The sequence below is a fragment of the Haliotis rubra genome, unplaced genomic scaffold, assembly GCF_003918875.1.
Source record: "Haliotis rubra isolate DU_JTF1 unplaced genomic scaffold, ASM391887v1 Scf31, whole genome shotgun sequence".
NCBI classification, from domain to species: Eukaryota; Metazoa; Mollusca; class Gastropoda; order Lepetellida; family Haliotidae; genus Haliotis; species Haliotis rubra.
Window position 1 is genome coordinate 1,294,245 of NW_025766980.1, and position 18,866 is coordinate 1,313,110.

Below are 18,866 nucleotides of genomic sequence, written 5' to 3' on the forward strand. Positions count from 1 at the left end.
ACGTTGAACTTATACATATGTACATAACCTTCATTTTGGTGAGCAGCATTTTCATGCACTACAGCAGCGTATACGAACCATCTTTGCTGGTGTCACATAAATCACAAGAATATTCCCTGATGGTGTGTCTTGCATAACTGCTTTTCCAACGGGACGTTTCATTATTGCTCCATCTCAGACTGTTTTGAATTTTCCAAAGGAATACTGGTTTTAACTGAAGGGTTTGAGATATTAGTATTCATGAGTACACTAACTACATTGTTTGCTCTCGTTTCATGCTGAAGGTAATTAAATGAAAGTCATTCATGTTTCTATTTTCATCTTACATGCTAGTATGTATTTTTTGTTCCTGGGACGTGGTGCATTGAACGTTAGTTCGGTTGTCGTATATAAGCAGATGAACACATACTGACTTGCATATCGTTATGGCATGCTCATATCAATGAACCCCTGTTGACCACCTTCTGTAACATTCTGTACTGATATTTCAGTTCCAAATAAGGTCAACAGGCTGAAATCTACACGTTACCGATATCTACATTGATTCATGTTTGTCTAACATATGTTCAAATTCCGTTTTTCAGGGTATACTTGAAATGAATCTGACACACTTCACCATCGGAGGTATGAACATCACCGGATTTGAAATCATTGACCCAAACAACTCCACCGTGAGAACCTTCCTTGACCAGTGGGCCAATATGGACAGCAAGCAATGGCCAGGAGCCGGACATAAAAGTATTAAGGTCAGCTAGACATGGTCCTGCTGTGAGCAGTGTCATTAATAAAGTGTCCGTATATCATTTGCTTGATCACGGTGTTAGGATCTACATATAAAAGTCGCATCTATTATAATAAAGAAGTTATCTCTCCATAAAAATATTTCCTCTTCATCACACCAGCTTCTAAATGACACTTAAATACGTCCAGTATATCCGTTTACCAGAAATACCACTTATTGTAGGAATAAAAATCACCATTCTATCATCAATAGAACAGCACATAAATCCGGAAGAATTTTACTGTGTACTATATATTTCCATATGAAATAGACGTGCTAAAATCCCTCTGCTGTTTCAAAATTATATATTTCTAAACACCTTTTTGTATGATATGTTATGTTCTCATGCTGAAAACAAACAGACAGAGAAACCGATGATGTCATAGTATGTTAGGCAGCCGTTCCTTTCCAGTAGTTAAGTGAGATGGTTTACAATGTACGTTCATCTGCTTACTTCCATCATAACGATCATAATAATCATTCGATTTGACCCAGTCCCATCTGGAGGAACATACAGTCTGTCTGTACACACTTTTCAACTGATAACATTTGTAACTTAGGCGTCTATGAAAATACAAAATCAACATGTGAACTGGCATTATATGTTGATGTTTCCAATATAACCCATGACAGTTTAGGGTGGATGTAAAGATAGACTCGGTCGTGCTTAGCATTGTTCTTGTGTATGGGGGTATGAAGATTAGGTTCCAAAACAGCATCTGAATGATATCATATCGGTATCCTCAACCACTTTAATCTGTCATTGTTTTACTCCGTGTAATTATCATTTGTTTCATAAACATTACTTTGACATGTAAAACCAAATACGTGTAGATATTGAAATATTGACTGAAAATACCGCTTTGCTATACATTTTCTGTTGTTGTATTTCTGTTGTCTTCATTATTGTTACGTGTGTTGCAAGCCGGCAGGACAAAGACAGTGCTTGATTATCCATATCTGACCGGGTCCATGCATGTACCACAGCCAAATCTCTTGCTCATAATGGATGGACCCTTTCCTTTGCATTCCCATTTGTGATACCGCGATATTCTCATGAGGTATTGGGTGTGAACATTCAGGGCGCCGCAATATTCGAAGTGAAGGGTTGTATACCTTAGGTGGTCCAAACACATGTTCATGGGTTCGAAACCTGGAATCGCCCTTATTACGCTTTTAAGTTTCTCACCATTCATGAGCTCGTTGGTTTTACTGAAGTGTTAAATATCTAAGAGCTGCATCGCGTCCGCTTTCCATCATTGTACCTCAAGCTGAGAAGATGAGATATGGCTGAAATGGTGGCCAAACCGTTGCTGAACCAAACTCACTTAATCACTTCTAAGCTTCCCAAATTAGCTTGATCCCACATGGTAACAGACTCAGCATCCTTGAATGACCTACATGGATACAGAGGATATAACATAACACTCCACTATGTCTCTAGCTTATCGTTGGGTTTCTTTTGATCTCCTTTTTACTGGTGTTAACATCCACATTTTCGCTCCAATCTCCATTTATATTATATTTCATTCCTTTGGAAACTGTCTTTCATGAATATGACCCAGCTCGTATTGCTGCAGATCATTATTCAAAATCTCAACACAGTGGCCCCTACCGACGAAAATGACATTCCACCAACACGTATAGATTTTCAGACTACAAAGGCTTTAAAAACTTCAGAATAATACTACTAGGGGTGTACAGACAGATGAATCGTTAACTCAAACCATGAGTGTTAACTTCACTTCCCAAGAGATCTACAAGAAGATAGAAAAATCCTTTAATCAACTAAAATACACCCTTCAGAGTTCCACGGCGGACACTAGCATGAAAATAACTAGCTTGGGAGACAACCACCTCTTCTGTTGGTACCATGATAGATATTCGCGGAATGAGGAAAGACAGTACCTTTCGCTGTGTGTGTTATGTAGATCTTGTCGAAGGTCTTGTATTGAGTTTAGCTTAGAACGATGCAGACTCATCCGACTGTCTTCATTTCCCTTGGGAATGTTACATGCACGGAGAAACTTAATCAAATTCCTTTGAAATAATTGTAGAAAGTAAATTTGTGCCTTTGATGTTTATTCGCAGACAGGACATTTGTTCGCTAGAATACCAGATGCATGTTTAACAAGTGCAGAGCAAAAAACCACCTGCAAACGCCTTCCATTTTCAGGACTGTAGTTTTTGCTCATTTCCTTCAGACCAGTTACTCGCCTACGTGGTCAGTCCACCTGTGCGGATCTTAAATTTAAACCAGCAAGTACACTAACACATAGCATGTACATTTTTACACCATCTTACAATGAATTCAAATTATGTTCGTACCAACTAATAATGATAAATTAATATATTTTAGCATAATTGTAGGGAATGGTTACTTTTAACAATGAAACTGTAATTAAAAGAGTGTTAAGGTGTTCTTAACATTTAATTATATTACTGTAAGCTAGAACTACATAAGGGCAATTTATTTTATCAGTCAAAATACTTCGAATATTTAAAAATAAATAAAAATGTGTAGGTACTCTCGCGCTAAGGCTAGGAAAACAGATTGAGTTCATAAATTATTACTTATGATAACTGTATGATTACTATGATAACTGCATGGTGATGTTAAATATATTCATCAGGCAATTTTTCGAGATATCTGTCTGCCTAGGAATGACAAGTCTTTATGGCTGAGACCGCCTCCGTGGTGTAGTGGTAAGAGCGTCCGCCCGGAGAGCGGAAGGTCGCGGGTTCGATCCCCGGCCGCGTCATACCAAAAGACGTTAAAATATGGTACTTGTTGGTCCCTGCCTGGCGCTTGGCATTAATGGGTACAACAAGGACTGGTCGGCTCGGAGTCAGTATAATGTGTCTGAGTGGGGTATTCATGTTTCACTGCGGCATGGTATCTCAGTGGGCTAGCACTATTGAACCAGCTTAAATCTGGGCTAGTACAAGCAGCCGCACATACACATAAACACGCATGCACGTCGTCATATGAGCGAAATATTCTCAAGCACGACGTTAAACCCAATTTCACCTCACCTCTTTATGGATGATCAACTTCTTTATTGTACAATATCGATGTTTCGGTATAGATGCTTATACCGTTTTCAAGCCGAAACGTCGCTATTGTACAATAAAGAAGTTGATCATCCATAAAGACTTGTCATTCCTATTGCTCACAACTTCTAGAATACCTCTCAAACAGTTCATCTGTCTCCCTTTCAGTATGAAGCAGCTTTAGCGGTAGATGCTGTCAATCTGTTTATTCGTGCTATCGGGAAGATCCGTGGTACAGATCCCAACTTTTTACACAATAGAAGATTCAAACATACCGGCAACAAAGGTATAAAGTGCACAGATAACTCTGTTATCGACACGGATCATGGCTCAAGGGTCCTTAAGGAGCTCAAAAAGGTGTGTATACCCTGCAGAACAATTGAGGGCCGGTAGATTCTTTTCGAGTGCATTCAAGGTGTCCTCATATTATTCATATGTATAATGTCATTCGATGTTTGGAAAGACCGGGAAAACGTACAAATGTAAAACAACATACCTTCACCTATTATGTCTGCCAGCTGGTACCATTCAATACGATTAATTTGTATTCTACTTACCTTATGATATTTATTCTACTTGCAATGAAAACAATTGTATCGCAGACATCGTGACTACAGAACAATACGATTTGGATGCATTTCACTACTTACTACATAAATACGTATTATTAGCAGTTCACCAAAGGATACAAATATACTTTTCTCTTTTCTAGACCCAGTTTAATGGAATAACTGGAAGGGTCGCTTTCGACGACTATGGCCACAGGAAAGACTTCTCCCTTGAAGTGTACGATGTGGCCATGAACCGGGGAGCAGCCAAGGTGAGATCGGAGGCGTGATGTCTACGTTCTTCTGCTATTACTACAGCTATCTACTGCAATGGTCATGGAGACATATAGATAATGAAATGTTTCTGACAAGGCCAATGTCTTATGCCAAATTGCTTCTTTTGCTGCGTAAATATAGGTTCCGTAGATAGATAGCTGTTTGATTTGTCTGCCAAATATTTATATAATGCCAGTCCCTTGCTAAAGGAGATATGTAATAGAGTTTCTTGGGACAGTTATGGACGATGTGTATCATAGTTTGAGAAGAAAGGATCACTCAGTTGGCACCTGTTTGGAATACTTGGAATAGTTTGGCCAATATCTGTCAAAGGAATGGTTTGTAGTGGTAGTATTCGTCTGTTGGAATCCCATGTTAGAATTGTCCCCCTGGAACCACTGCATGTCGTACGAGGCGACCAAATGAATCAGTGAACTAGGCTGATTGTGTCACCGTGCCCTTGCGTTGGTCATAATATCAGTCACTTGACTGTTTGACCGAGACTCCAGCAGTTACACGCACCCGTCTTATAGCTGGGATACATTTTAGTACATCCTTTCACTGCATACATTCTTTCTCGACGCCTTAATATTGTTTCAGGTCGGCCATTGGAGTGAAAAGGATAGATTAGTTCTGCAACAAGCTCGACTCTTGAGAGACAGGAACCGATCGTCACGTGACCAAAACCGAACACAAATCGTCACAACTATCCAAGTATGTGTGTGGAAACGCCACAAATCCAATGCAAATGTCAACTCTGTCTTTACAAATAAATACGTTCCTATTCTAAGCTGTTATCACTTTAATAAGAAATTTGTTGTTACATGAATATAAAGGCAACATTTAATGTTTCAAACTGAAAATAATTGGTTGTATATAGTTATAGAAGGAAATATACCAGTCGGTTTCCAACCATTCCACATACTTTCACAGCAAACATAATAAATACAATCTTTATATCATCTTTAGTTTTACTGGAGGTCTTGGCTGGGGCGTATCTCTGTTACAGCAAGTTCAATTCAAGAGTGTTTCTATTGTCTGACAACTCTTAAAGATAGAGGAGGTTAAGAGACATTCCGAACTCGGGATGTTACACATTTTATTGCTGCTGAAAGCTGAAAGCAACGTCCAGATACGTCCGGAAACATTTTCTCCATTTCTTAAATTATAAGTAATACGTCGTTCATGATGTGGCTGTAATCTCGCTGCCAGTCTTATATTACAATGCAGGAGTTTCACACATGGCACCAAACACAACATCTTGATCTTAATGTAAAGCTGACAAAAGCCCGTGAAGCAATGGCCATTGTAGAGTCCTGGTTAGGACTGCTTTCCAATAATCTATTGTAGTTGTATGAGGTGACCAATGAATAGGGTCGTCAAGCTTGGTGACCAAAGTGTTCTCTCGTAACGTCACAGGCATGGTTCAATTCCCAACGTGTGAATCATACTATGGAGCACAAGAACCACCTTCGGGCCATGGACCAACCAGGGTGCCCCCATGTTTATTAAGGGTTAGAATTAATTAATGTCGGTATTAAGAGGTTGGGATCGTCAGTGTTGGGGGCTTGGCTGACAGCGTTTTTTCCGTTACGTAATACTTTAATACGTTGATATCGCGCAAAAACAAATGTCTTATATTTTAGTGCTTCAAGAAATAGAATACATGCACAGTTACATTTCTAGTTATAACAGTTTTATGGTAACCAGTTGTATGCAAACATGAAAAGTTTAGGCTTCTCGCGGATGTATTATGGTCGTTTTCCTTTTCCAGGTATTTTACAGACCTTTCTTCTTTACCTTGTTTGGATTAAGTTTGGAACACAAATGCGTCATTGCTTCTAAGCATGGGTATTAATTGCCAGATCCTCTTACAGTTTAAGTTGAAGTTTTCATGTTTTCAATTGAGTTCTGCACAGAAACGTCTTATGGCCAAATCTCCAGTTACCACACAAATTACGTTCAAGTATTCCAAAAACACTTGCGTAATAAAAGCTTCAAAAGAGTATGGTTAAGATCAGCAGCGGGATATTGTTACGCGGAGATATAGATTACCCCTACCTGAAGCTCTACCATTATTGCTTGTAGTTGGTTAGTGTGACAACCGTAGGTTTTGTAGCGAAGACAAAAGTGTGTCATATGATCTTCTTGAAATTTTGCTAAAGATTAGGATGAACATTTCCATAATTATCCTATTTACTTTACACGCCCATCTTATAACCAGCGTTGTTTAGTGTTCTGTTCACTTTGCGAACTATTTACAGTTACCCATAGTGTTCCTGGGGAACTTCTTTAATCCAGACGGCTATATGGACAGTTCTGGATTGTCGAGGTTTGGTTACCACAGGTTTCTTATGAGATGAAGTTACTTACATTGCGAACGTATATTGCGCTAGCTTCCACATACAAAGTGCATGCCCTATGAGCTCACATTATTACCCCGGTCAACGGATCAGTGTGCACAACCCAAGCTGGCTTTGAGGCAGTGGAAGGTTAACAGGCGTATGGCCATCTCATCCCACCGGGTACCCATTCACTGCTTGGTGAATAGAGGCAAATTTGAACAAAGTCACTTGCCAGAGGTGAGACCACATGTGTTACATGTGATTCGTTGTGAGGGCAAGACTGAAGTCAAGTTGCCAAACATGGTCACCCATCCATGGACTCTCCGCCATCAATGTTGGTTAACTTCAACTGATCTGTGACCTAAAGACTTTGCACAGAACCACACACCACCACTGTTATTATGACAGTCCTCATTACCATGTACCCATGGCTTCTTGTAAGTGTCCATAACCAGCATCACTTCATTCCCAACTCCCAAATATAGCTAAAACTCCATCATAATCTGAAATTCCGTTCAAAGCACAGCAAAACCACATTCACTGGTTCACGCTATTTGTATTTTCTTACCGCAGGTGGACCCATATGTAAAGTTCAAGACAATTCCAAGGAATGGACGTCCTCTTGTTGCCAAAGAAAATCTGGAGGGATTCTGTATGGATTTAGCCCAAGCCGTGGCCGAGAATGTGGGCTTTGACTATGATGTACGCTTTGTCAAAGACAATTCTTATGGGGCCATAATGAAAAATGGCACATGGAATGGCATGGTTGGCGAGCTAAGTCGACACGTATGTATTGGTTAATTGTATTTTCATGAAAACAGGTAATCAGAATTATAAAAAAGGGTCACACAAGACCACAGTGAAATCCGAGTATTGTCGAGGGATTACAAGAAGAGACAGTGCATGAGTCAAGACATCTGTCCATGTTACCGAAGTTGAAATTTAATTAAACTTTGAAAGTAAAGCGTTCTTCGTAAGGGTTTAAATCCCACTGCTGTTGTTCCCCCCGAACATTTGGCGCAGAATAACTGTGTGGCCTAGAAGCTATTTCTCTCTGGGCTCATCGAACCAATCTTCATGCGTACTTTCTTTTTGTCAGACAGGCATCAAAGACACAAGAAAGTTCTGTAACTACTGAACAATTTGAGTTCAAGTAAAACCCTTCCATTTCCTTTCCTAGTGTGGGTAATAACGTGTCAATAAAGTCTTGTTAAAAACAGATTTGAAGTTTAAGTTAACGTTTCTTGCCACGTTTTAATTCATCAGGATGAAAACGTGAAAGTGTTTGGAGAATTCATGCACGAACATGTCAAACCTAATGGGAGCGAACATTCTTTTATGTAATATGATCCTGTATAATGCTAAGTATCGTAAATGTATGCTATAAATTGCATGTAGATTCTGTAAGACTGATGCAGTAAAAACCCTTATTCAATAACTCGCTCAATAGCACATTCTTATATCCACTTATCGAACTACGTATGCGCTCACTTGCACACTCACTCACTCTTTCACCCATCTGCATACTCATTCATGGAATGATGAGGTAGGACAGTGGTTGAATTAATGTCTCGTCAAGTCGAAGACCCGGGTTCAATTCCACGCAATGTAAGAATCGGTGTATGGTATCAGCTGTCATAATAGTACAAGACTATTGAGAAATGTGGCTAAAAAATCAAGTTGAACGCATTCATTCATTCATTCATTCATTCATTCATTCAATTCTTTATTTACTCACTGATTTCAGGAAGCAGATCTTGCCATAGCACCCCTCACCATCACAGCAGCTCGTGAGAGAATCATTGACTTCACAAAACCTTTCATGAGTCTTGGAATCAGCATTATGATCAAGAAGCCAGAGAACCAAAAAGCTCATGTGTTTTCCTTCATGGATCCCCTGTCTTATGAGATCTGGATGTGTATTGTGTTTGCATACATTGGTGTGAGTGTGGTGCTATTTTTGGTGAGCAGGTTTAGTCCCAACGAGTGGCACATGTGTGATGACTCCTCTATTACCAATGACTTCACCATCTCGAACAGTCTTTGGTTTTCTCTCGGAGCTTTTATGCAACAAGGATGTGATATATCGCCAAGGTAATATCATTTTCAATGTACGTTATTCACATATGATTGACCGAAAAATATTTTTTCATAATATTCTTAATCGATAGAATGTCATCCCCTAGTTTACAGTTCCTTGTGTAGTCTCGTTGTTTTTTAATATAAACATGCATTTAATGAAATTCGGGGAAGTCACAATTCTATACTGAGGGAAACAAATAAGGGAACATCTCTCAATCGCAGTGTTCCTTTATCTATACTCTGATTTTTGTCAATACAGTGCAATACAATGCCTGTGAAGAAACCTCGAAACTAATAAAGGAACATTCATATGGTTATGCATTCCCTTACTTGTTTCTGTCAGTATATATTAGTAGGTAAATTGAAATCGAAACTGCTACCTCGCCTACATGTGCATGGCATTTAGTTCATCTGAAGCCGAAATTGATTCGTATTTGTGTGTTGATTCATTCTTTGACAATCAATTACATCGGCTGGATTCCATCAATTAAACATGATTTATGATCTAGGCGAGAGATGACACTGGTACTACTTTAACGAATTAACAAGTCAACCTCAGACAAACATAGTCTTTCTGTTTTGAAATATATTTTGTTTTGAATTTTAAAAATATACTTGGTTATTGTTCAAAAATATTGTTTCTTTGTTCAAGGTCGATGTCAGGGCGAATAGTGGGGAGTGTGTGGTGGTTCTTCACGTTAATTATAATCTCGTCCTACACTGCCAACCTGGCAGCCTTCCTCACCGTGGAGCGTATGTTGACACCGGTGGAATCGGCGGAGGACTTGGCCAAACAAACAGATATCCACTATGGTACCGTCAGTTCTGGAAGCACAAAGATGTTCTTTAAGGTAAAACCTTTATGTATATATTTGTACATTAACCTGTGTGGATTGTGAAATTAGGAGTGTCTCTCGGCAAGAGGCGACTAAATGGATTGGGTGGTCTGGTTTGTAGACAACATGCTGTGGTACATCTACGCATAATATCAATCAGTTGTTTGCCTGGGCAGACTATTGCCCAACAGGAGGTATTGGAATACCGGAGCATGTGACCACAAACAAGCAAACAAACAAAACTATTTGTGCACACTTATGCCACACTTTCAAAACTCGTATTTCAACTTTGTTTCACCCATCAATTCCCGATGAGCAATATTGAGTGAATGTTGTAGACACAATATTCCAACCCTTACCATGGCGGCCTCATTGAATCCTGCATCATGCCAACCAGTGGTCGAGTGCATGAAAACACACCGTCAGATCACACAGTGAAACGTCCGCCGATCCTATTGTAAGTCTGCTCTCACGATAAGTGAGTGAGTGAGTTAGGATTTACGCCGTTTTTAACAATATTTTTAGCAATATCACGGCCGGGATACCAGAAATGGGCTTCACACATTGTACCCATGTGGGAAATCGAACCCGAGTCTTCAGCGTGGCGAGCGGACCCCTCCTGGATGTTGCTGAAATATCGCTAAAGGCGGTTTGAAATTATTATCACTGACTCACAATAAGTGCATTCATTTTAACTTAGGTGGCACAGCGTCTGATGCGCCAAATATTCCCTTTCTGAATGCCATATTTATAAATATTTATATCTGACGGATGTTCAACTCCCAGGTTGGACGTGGTTGTCATTATGGTTATTGTTTTGTCAAAACCGTTACACCAGTTCGTTGACGTGGTAAATGAAACTGAACTGGGTCAGGTTTGAAGCCAACACCAGGAGACTCTCTGTGATGAAATTCAGATGGTCTCAGAGGCTATAAAATGGTTGAAACAGTAATACACAGTTTATCTTCGTAATTATTCACAAATATACAAATGGAAGGTATTAAGAAGAAATACTGATGAACAATTTAATAAACGGTATTTTGACATCCTGCAGCACTGATTTCGCAAGATAACGATATCTAAAATTTAAATTCATGCACCTATTGATATCAGTACTTGTGCTTACGTCAATATTTTCAACAGTTTATGTTATATGTGTGTGCAAGTATGTATTTGTACATGGTTGAAAGAAAATGGTTCCAACCAAAATGCTAGACATTGTTGCATAACCGATTGTTACACGTTACCAGTGACATGATTACACAACAGTGAAGGTGCACATATCCTGCACAGTGAGTCTCGGTAACTAGGAGGGTACACGTGCCACTCATGCCATCAATATACTAATCCTAGCTGCGGAGTAATGTCCCTTTGAATATACAGACATTGACGTCGGGTTGCGTACCATGATATCATCGGTTTGTGATGTCCATAGTTTCCTCGGTTTGTATACCATGATATCATGCCTTACAGTAATAGGGAGATTAGGTGTGAGGACACTCAAATTGCTACCCAACTCAGCAAAATGTAATTCCTTCACACATGAATAAATGTTTTGACTAAGATGACACCGGGTGTTGAGAGGGCGCAGGTGTCCTGCAACTTGGGGAGACAGTAATGTGCACACGCCACAATCCCTATTCATACTGGTAAACAATGCCAGAGCCACCACGCTATGAGGTAATACCATGTCAAGTTATCCTCTTATTGATCGCGTCAGCAGATAACATCACGGAAACATATTTGTTATTCCTCGTGTACAGCTCTTGCTCAGCAGCCGTGAATTATGCTCACATGGCATTATGCGTTATATTACACGTGTATTGCCATGTAACGTATAGGAGTTCAAGCACTGTGTGATGCAGTCCGACTGGTTGAAACATGTTGTTGGATTCGGGGCGAGAGGAATTTGTGACCTTTCACTGGGTATAAATGCTTCTCTCGAGAAGAAGCAAGTCCCAAATATGAAAAAAACCGTATTATTTGGCACGGTGACATAGATATCGCATTCTTTATATATTGCTTGATAAATATATATATGAGATCTTTTAGATTCGGTGGATTTGTCTCTGCATCAAGTTACCAAGACGAATCCTGTGTCTCGTATTCAATTGATGTAAACCGGTGTATTATAACGTAAGATTCCTTAGAAACGTCATGTCTGACGTCAAACACCTGATGTCAACACAAATGTTCAGTGGTCCATTCATATAATTTGCCTGTTAGACCTTGTATCGTAGATCTTGTGTATCGTGCTTATTGCCGGGCGTTTACGTTTTGAAATTTAGAACACGTAGATTAACATCTACGGAAAATTTCAATATGCAGAATCATTAAGATTTTTGTCTGGATCGGAATATGATAAAATTGTAATGGCAGACTGGATGTAGAACCCTGCATCGTTTTAGGAATGTCACCATTGAGAATAGGACATCGGAAATAAAATTCTTCAGTTGATTTACCATGACTTATCATTTGTTCCTTCTGTAATCGCCAAACACGGCACACCCACATTGATGCCGACAAGTATGCACCCATCCACATAGCTTATACTTAGAATTCTACCTGTTCAGTTGTGCGGTATCTGTTGGTGTCATTTCACAAAGTTAGAAATTGCCTCGGAGTAACTTTAAATGCGAACTAAATAGCTGAGTGTTTAACACATTGACTTAAATGAATTTTCGGAAATTAACAATTCCCTCAGCCGGTTGTTCATTGAACTGCTTTATCTTTTTAATTATATATGAGTCAAAAGCAAAGATGACACAGACATCTTGTCACGACAGAATAGTCCATTTTCACCGTTCTCCACACTCCGATACGTTCTGTTCTCTAAGCTCCCAACAGTCTTCTGAGCAAGTGCCCTGATAGTCAATCATTTTGATGAACGTCCATTGCGATACAAACGTAAAGCATTTCTTATTGGAGCGTAGGGGCCTCCTTGAAGCCCCGCCAAGACCTAAAGATTCTTAATGAGGGTGGTAATATTTGATGTTCTACTTTGGGAAGCCAGGGTAATGGCTTGAAACACCACGGAGGCCTATTGACCACTGTGTTACACACTGAATATATCACCCGCGGGGTCTTGTGTTCATCTAAATGGACCCCTGCCCGAACGTTAGAAATGGTGCTCTGAACAAAATAGGCAACGACCACTTGCTTAACTCATGACTTTTTCGGTTCGTTTCAGAATTCGAAAGTAGCAATATATCACAGGATGTGGTCCTACATGACTTCAGCGCAACCAAGTGTGTTTGTGAACTCTATAAAAGATGGCATCGAAAAGGTTCGAACCGAAAAAGGAAAATACGCTTTCCTTATAGAATCCACCACCAACGATTTCTACAATCAAAGAAAACCATGTGACACGATGAAGGTTGGACAGAACCTCAATTCAAATGGTTTCGGGATAGCAACACCAGTTGGATCCGAACTCAAGTACTGTGTCATTCTTGTTGATTATATTGTGTTACCATTATATATCAAATGCTCCCAACACTTTCAGCTTTACTCTTTCACAGAGTACGCAGAATGTACCACGATGTACATGTACTGACTGACTGACTGAGTATGGTTTTACGCCGTTTTTAGCAATATTCCAGCAATATCACGGCGGGGGACACCAGAAATGGGCTTCACAAATTGTACCCATGTGGGGAATCGAACCCGGTCCTTCGGCGTGACGAGCGAACGCTTTAACCACTAGGTTACCCCACCGCCCCCGATGTACATGTAGATGACGCATAGGGTATTAAAGTATTATTCTAACCAGAAAAGTCTAAATTGAGTGTTAAAGGTTGGCTGAGCTCCGGGTTTGGTAACAATATTGAGTGCAGAGCAAGACGTTGAGAGTTGCATGAACTGTTATTCTGCTGTGCCTCATACAATGTGAATTAGCTGTTTTACAGTGTGAAACAGTGTTTTAACACGAATCATGAATGCTGAAACTGCCACAGACACCCTTTAAGAATGATTTATCATTCGGATTCATAAACGGTCTATGAAGTTCAACTGACTAAAGATGTTTTGAAAAGGCTTGGCACTTTCTTGACAGATTTACAATGTGAAAAAACATCAAAGGCAATAGAACCCTCTGCACTCTGAATAAATTCTAGTACAATACAACACAATCCAAAAGCAATGGAAATATATTTTAGAATCACGGACATCTTTAAACGTTTTTCACTATTATTTCACTCTATACACTCTATAGTTTTCTTCGTATCAGTCATGCAACGAAAGGAAGTTTATATGTTACTATTTCACGCTCTTACATTCTCTTCCTAATATCTTGACGGATACTAATAACATGTTTTGAGCCGAAGGCATTGAAACTTCACATCAATACCATAATGCGTTTAATCAAAGACAGTCTAATCTGAAATAATATACAACGACGAGGGAAGGGACTGCAAAACCTTCATAATCTTGCTCCACAGGGACTACTTGAACTTTGCTGTTCTGGAGCTGCGAGAATCCGGCAAATTGGCACAATGGCAGAAGCACTGGTGGTACGACCAAGGGGAGTGTGCTACAGAGAGCACGTCCACGGTATTATTTTTCCCCTAAGTAGTCACGTTCCCGACATATTTAGAGTAATTGTTCTTAAAGCAACTATCTGTAATCGCACCGAGAGGAACAGATTAGAACAATTTCCGGCTCACATATTGACAAGGGGTACGACTAACCCTGATTATTTTTAGTTAATGAAAGTATCATTTGGTAAATGGCGAGCATGAATACTAGATAGAAATGGTGAATTCTAAAAGTCCAACACTGATGATTAATTCGATAGTACGATTTTAAGCTGTTCAGACACATTAATCTTTAAGGTAAGTTTTATTTCCTTATATTATCACGTAGTGATAGTTTTACATTAATTAATGAAAAACATGATTATAATATCGTCTAAGACGTACAAAGGTCACTGGTTGTGGAATTACGTCGGTTGATGTTATGTAGGTGATTATTTCGTTATGTTTTGTTTTTAAACTTGCTGATCAAACCTCTAATTATATGTCCTCTTTATATGTCCATTTTCCTCTTAGGAATTAAGATATTCCTCTACCGTATTTCACATAAGTTCAAGAAGAATAAGATGCTGAAGAAGGTATGTCACTCTCATTGTTTTTCAGGACGGGACCCAGAGTGCACTGACGTTACAAAACGTGGCAGGTATATTTTACATTCTTATTGGAGGACTCATTCTTGCCCTGGTAACAGCCGTGGTCGAGTTTTTCTACAAGTCTCGTGTCGACTCGAGAAAATACAAGGTATGAGAAAGATCTATATCCCTACCTGTAACTCTGTTCTCATGAATGTTCCTTTAATGAATGGCGTTGTTGTCGACATTAACGCTAATGTCACCATCACAATCACCGCAGCTTCGTGTAATTTGATGTTGATATCATGTATGTTCAATCGCAATGAATATGTAATATCAATAGAATATCACACAGTATCTTCCAGGTGTTTACCAATGCATCTATCACACATTTGTACCATATTTGAAAAGTACAAAGGTCTGTAGCCTAACATGTTATAGTATTATAACAAGCTTTCACGTTGTTTTCTTTTGTCCTTTCATTCTTTTATTCTTTTCCTACCCTTTTCATCAATATTTCATGTTGCCCTATACCCCTATCATAAAACATGATGACATGGCATATAAGTAGAGTATTAGTCAAAATTTTGAAAGAAAACCTTGGCGTATCTTTACATATTTGAAATATATTTTCATACCAGGATACATTCTGCAAAATAAAAGTACCTTCCTTTTAAACGTAAAGAGCTCGAGCATATAAGATGGAATCATGGGCGTTTTTTACCATCTTCCAGACAACGTTTGGCTCCACAGTAAGATCAAAAGCTCGACTTTCGTTCCGTGGTCATTCAGACAGCGATGAACCCACCTCTCCCCCTAGGAAGACATTGAATACTGTGAGTTAGCTTCTTTCTCCCACAGTCGTCTCAAGCATCTTGGTTAGTCAAGATTCAATCCCGTGGTTTCTTTCTGACTCAGCGGATCATATTCTTGATTTTCCCGTCAAGACAAATACATACAAATACTGTTTTCCTGTTATGACTTGCAATGAAAGGAAGAAACCTTTCCTATCACGGCTAAACAAAAAAGATACTGTTTTCTTGTCACCGCAAAGAAATATCCTCTTTTGGTCATGACCAACGAAGAAAGATGTATCCCTTCATAGTGTACTTCGATAGTTGTTATTTCAAGTCTTGACTAACAAAGATCAGTACTGTTGCACGTTATTTTATCCTATAAATTAACATATATTTTTAATATTCTTATATTCCTTCTCAATTTGTCTAACAATGCCATGCATTTTCTTATATGCAAATGTTGAAACTTTAAGCATATTGTCTTTCACGACATTACCATTTTAAGCATAGTCTGTGTTTTCAAAGATTTGATAATTGCACGTTTGGGAAAATATGTAAAACCAAATATGACATTATACATGTATTTAAGCTTCGAATTGTACGTTGACTGTTCAAAGAAAACATATTTTGTAGGAAAATTAGTTGGTATCTATTCAATTGATTTTTATACAAACACATTGCCCTTGAAATTGAGCTCATGAAATGTTAAACATGAAACAATTTCATGATGATGACATCTCATCAAATCCTTTATCAGTTTGAATGAGGTATTTTATATTTTGTGTTTTGGAATGTGTATCATTTTAGCACCATTTTGTTCTATATGCACCTCACAATACATCTGTGGTTGCTTGTACCTTTTCTCTCCCACCTGCGCTTCACAATCCTTTTTAACATTTTCTTCTTTTGAGATGCTACTAATAGCAGGTCGGCGTTGTTTTTAGCTATTTGTTTTTATATATTTGAACAAATGGTATTCTTGTAATAATATTTCGTTTTCCTATGCATATCAGAGCATGAATAACCGCAAATTGAAAATTATTCTTCACATTTCTATCTTTAAGCTTGTATACTCACTAGTTTTTATGGTAGTACTTGTATCGACGTTATGTTCACCTTTCAGCGGCATTTGGTCAACATTCACATTATTGACATTACTTTTCATGAGCAGTACATGCATATATTACCAATACCACAGGGAAGATATAATGACATTAGACACAACGTTTTGTCAGAATACATACGTTCTACATTCATTTTACACATCCTTATTCAAATATTCAAATTGGGGTCTATGTTCCCCAGGGAGGAATGCGAATGAATTTTTGCATTTCCATATAAGGGGTAAACAAATACACCATACGTTAAGCAACAATGCATCTGGTTCTGACTTCTTTTCTTGATACATCAATGGCATTACAAACATGAAACAGAATTTATTTTGTCAGAGGAAAACGATAATTAACTGGAAAATATATGTTTGGGCCTACACATTTTAACGCAGATTGCTGTGCATCCTCAACAACAAATCCAATGCATGACAACTAGTGTACGACTAACAGTGTTATTTGAAACCTTATTGAATTACAGATTGGCGAACGTAAGATGGCTTTTCCTTGAACAATGCTTTGAACACACCAGCTGTTACTTTCTAGCCTTTTTTTTGGCTCTGGCAGTTTTATAAGATGTTTCCAATTTCTACAGGAATGGACTTAGTCAGCGAGGCATCTAATATTTGTGTCAATTCTTTCAGTATACATACACCGGTCCTACCCCCATCGTTGGAGTTGACACATACCAAGACGGAAACACCCACACACAAGTCTGACTGAGCCCGGATTATATCATTGTACAAACTGTGTACAATGGTAGCAGCCAGAGTTAAAATATATAACTAAAACAGACAGTCTTCGTTCATGGTCATTGTCGAAGTCACAACATTAAACAGATGTCAGTTCTGAACAATGTGGTAAACTAAATATGAGATCGTGTCATTCGGCTCCCCGTAGCTTCACTTTAGGATAGGACTGACTGACTGAGTTTGGTTTTACGCCGCTTTTAGCAATATTCCAGCAACATCACGGCGGGGGACACCTGAAATGGGCTTCACACATTGTACCCATGTGGGGATTCGAACCCGGGTCTTCGGCGTGACGATCGAACGCTTTAACCACTAGGCTACCCCACCGCCCTTTAGGATAGGAAGGCCATTTGGTATTAGGGTTTGAGATCAGGAGGCCGAGGTCAATATAGCTGTCCGATTAGACAGAAAGATTGTTACCAGGCTGCACAGTAAATTATATCAGAAAATATGTATTAATACACCAACCAATATGATCGGCAATGAGAAAACTACCATTGATGTGTAAAAAAACACAACAGTCCAAATAACTGTTTTAGTATGGTCTAAGCTCTCGATAATGCAACCAATTATGACTCCAACAATACTTCATCAAAGAAAGAGATAAAGTACATGATAGTCTTATATCGCAGAAGAGCCAGCATCTTTTGTCAAATTGAAAAGGTGATCTGTTAATGTTCTTGCTGACCTAATCCTTGATCACACAGTGAATGGTATTAACCATATATATAATGGATCCAAAAACAAGTGGGCCAAAAGATTTTTTTATAAGAATTATGTTTTATCCAAGGGCATTAACCATTAACAGGTGGTAAGAGTGGAATGTGTTTTCAGGCTTTCGTTCTTATCCACATATGGCAAAATGCAAACAATGAAAGCCTACCATTTTAACAATGAGCCAAACAAACTGCTTACCTGCCAAAGACCATGGATACGAAACAAAATGATGATGAGCCATTATGATTTAGTTGAGCACGATATGTATAACAGCCTCTTCGGCATGTGCTCTATGTTCTGAATAATAAGTAGCCATTAATGAATTATGACTATATTATTTTTGCACGTTCCTGTCTGTTCCGAAAGGAATTTTCGATGAGTTTGTTTAGTCACAGACACAAGGATTTTGTATCCATGCTGTGAATGAAACTAAAGGTATCATTGCTGCTTCGATATATTGCAACC

General features: G+C 38.8%; 1 protein-coding gene across 2 annotated transcripts in view; it reads left to right on the forward strand.

Annotated features, from left to right (window-relative positions):
- The window catches only part of LOC124283075 (glutamate receptor-like), a 61,706-nt gene extending 43,863 nt beyond the window's left edge, over positions 1 to 17,843 (forward strand). The window contains exons 6-17 of one of the 2 annotated variants that reach the window (XM_046719096.1): positions 585 to 746; positions 4,004 to 4,192; positions 4,548 to 4,655; positions 5,260 to 5,373; positions 7,578 to 7,790; positions 8,752 to 9,098; positions 9,739 to 9,937; positions 13,113 to 13,360; positions 14,362 to 14,473; positions 15,058 to 15,195; positions 15,761 to 15,862; positions 17,577 to 17,843. In XM_046719096.1, the coding sequence (XP_046575052.1) occupies positions 585 to 746; positions 4,004 to 4,192; positions 4,548 to 4,655; positions 5,260 to 5,373; positions 7,578 to 7,790; positions 8,752 to 9,098; positions 9,739 to 9,937; positions 13,113 to 13,360; positions 14,362 to 14,473; positions 15,058 to 15,195; positions 15,761 to 15,862; positions 17,577 to 17,651 (2,007 nt within the window). In that variant the 3' untranslated portion in view covers positions 17,652 to 17,843. The remainder of the gene's footprint in view (positions 1 to 584; positions 747 to 4,003; positions 4,193 to 4,547; positions 4,656 to 5,259; positions 5,374 to 7,577; positions 7,791 to 8,751; positions 9,099 to 9,738; positions 9,938 to 13,112; positions 13,361 to 14,361; positions 14,474 to 15,057; positions 15,196 to 15,760; positions 15,863 to 17,576) is intronic. The other variant, XM_046719097.1, reaches the window with a different exon arrangement.
- Positions 17,844 to 18,866: the final 1,023 nt, after the last annotated feature.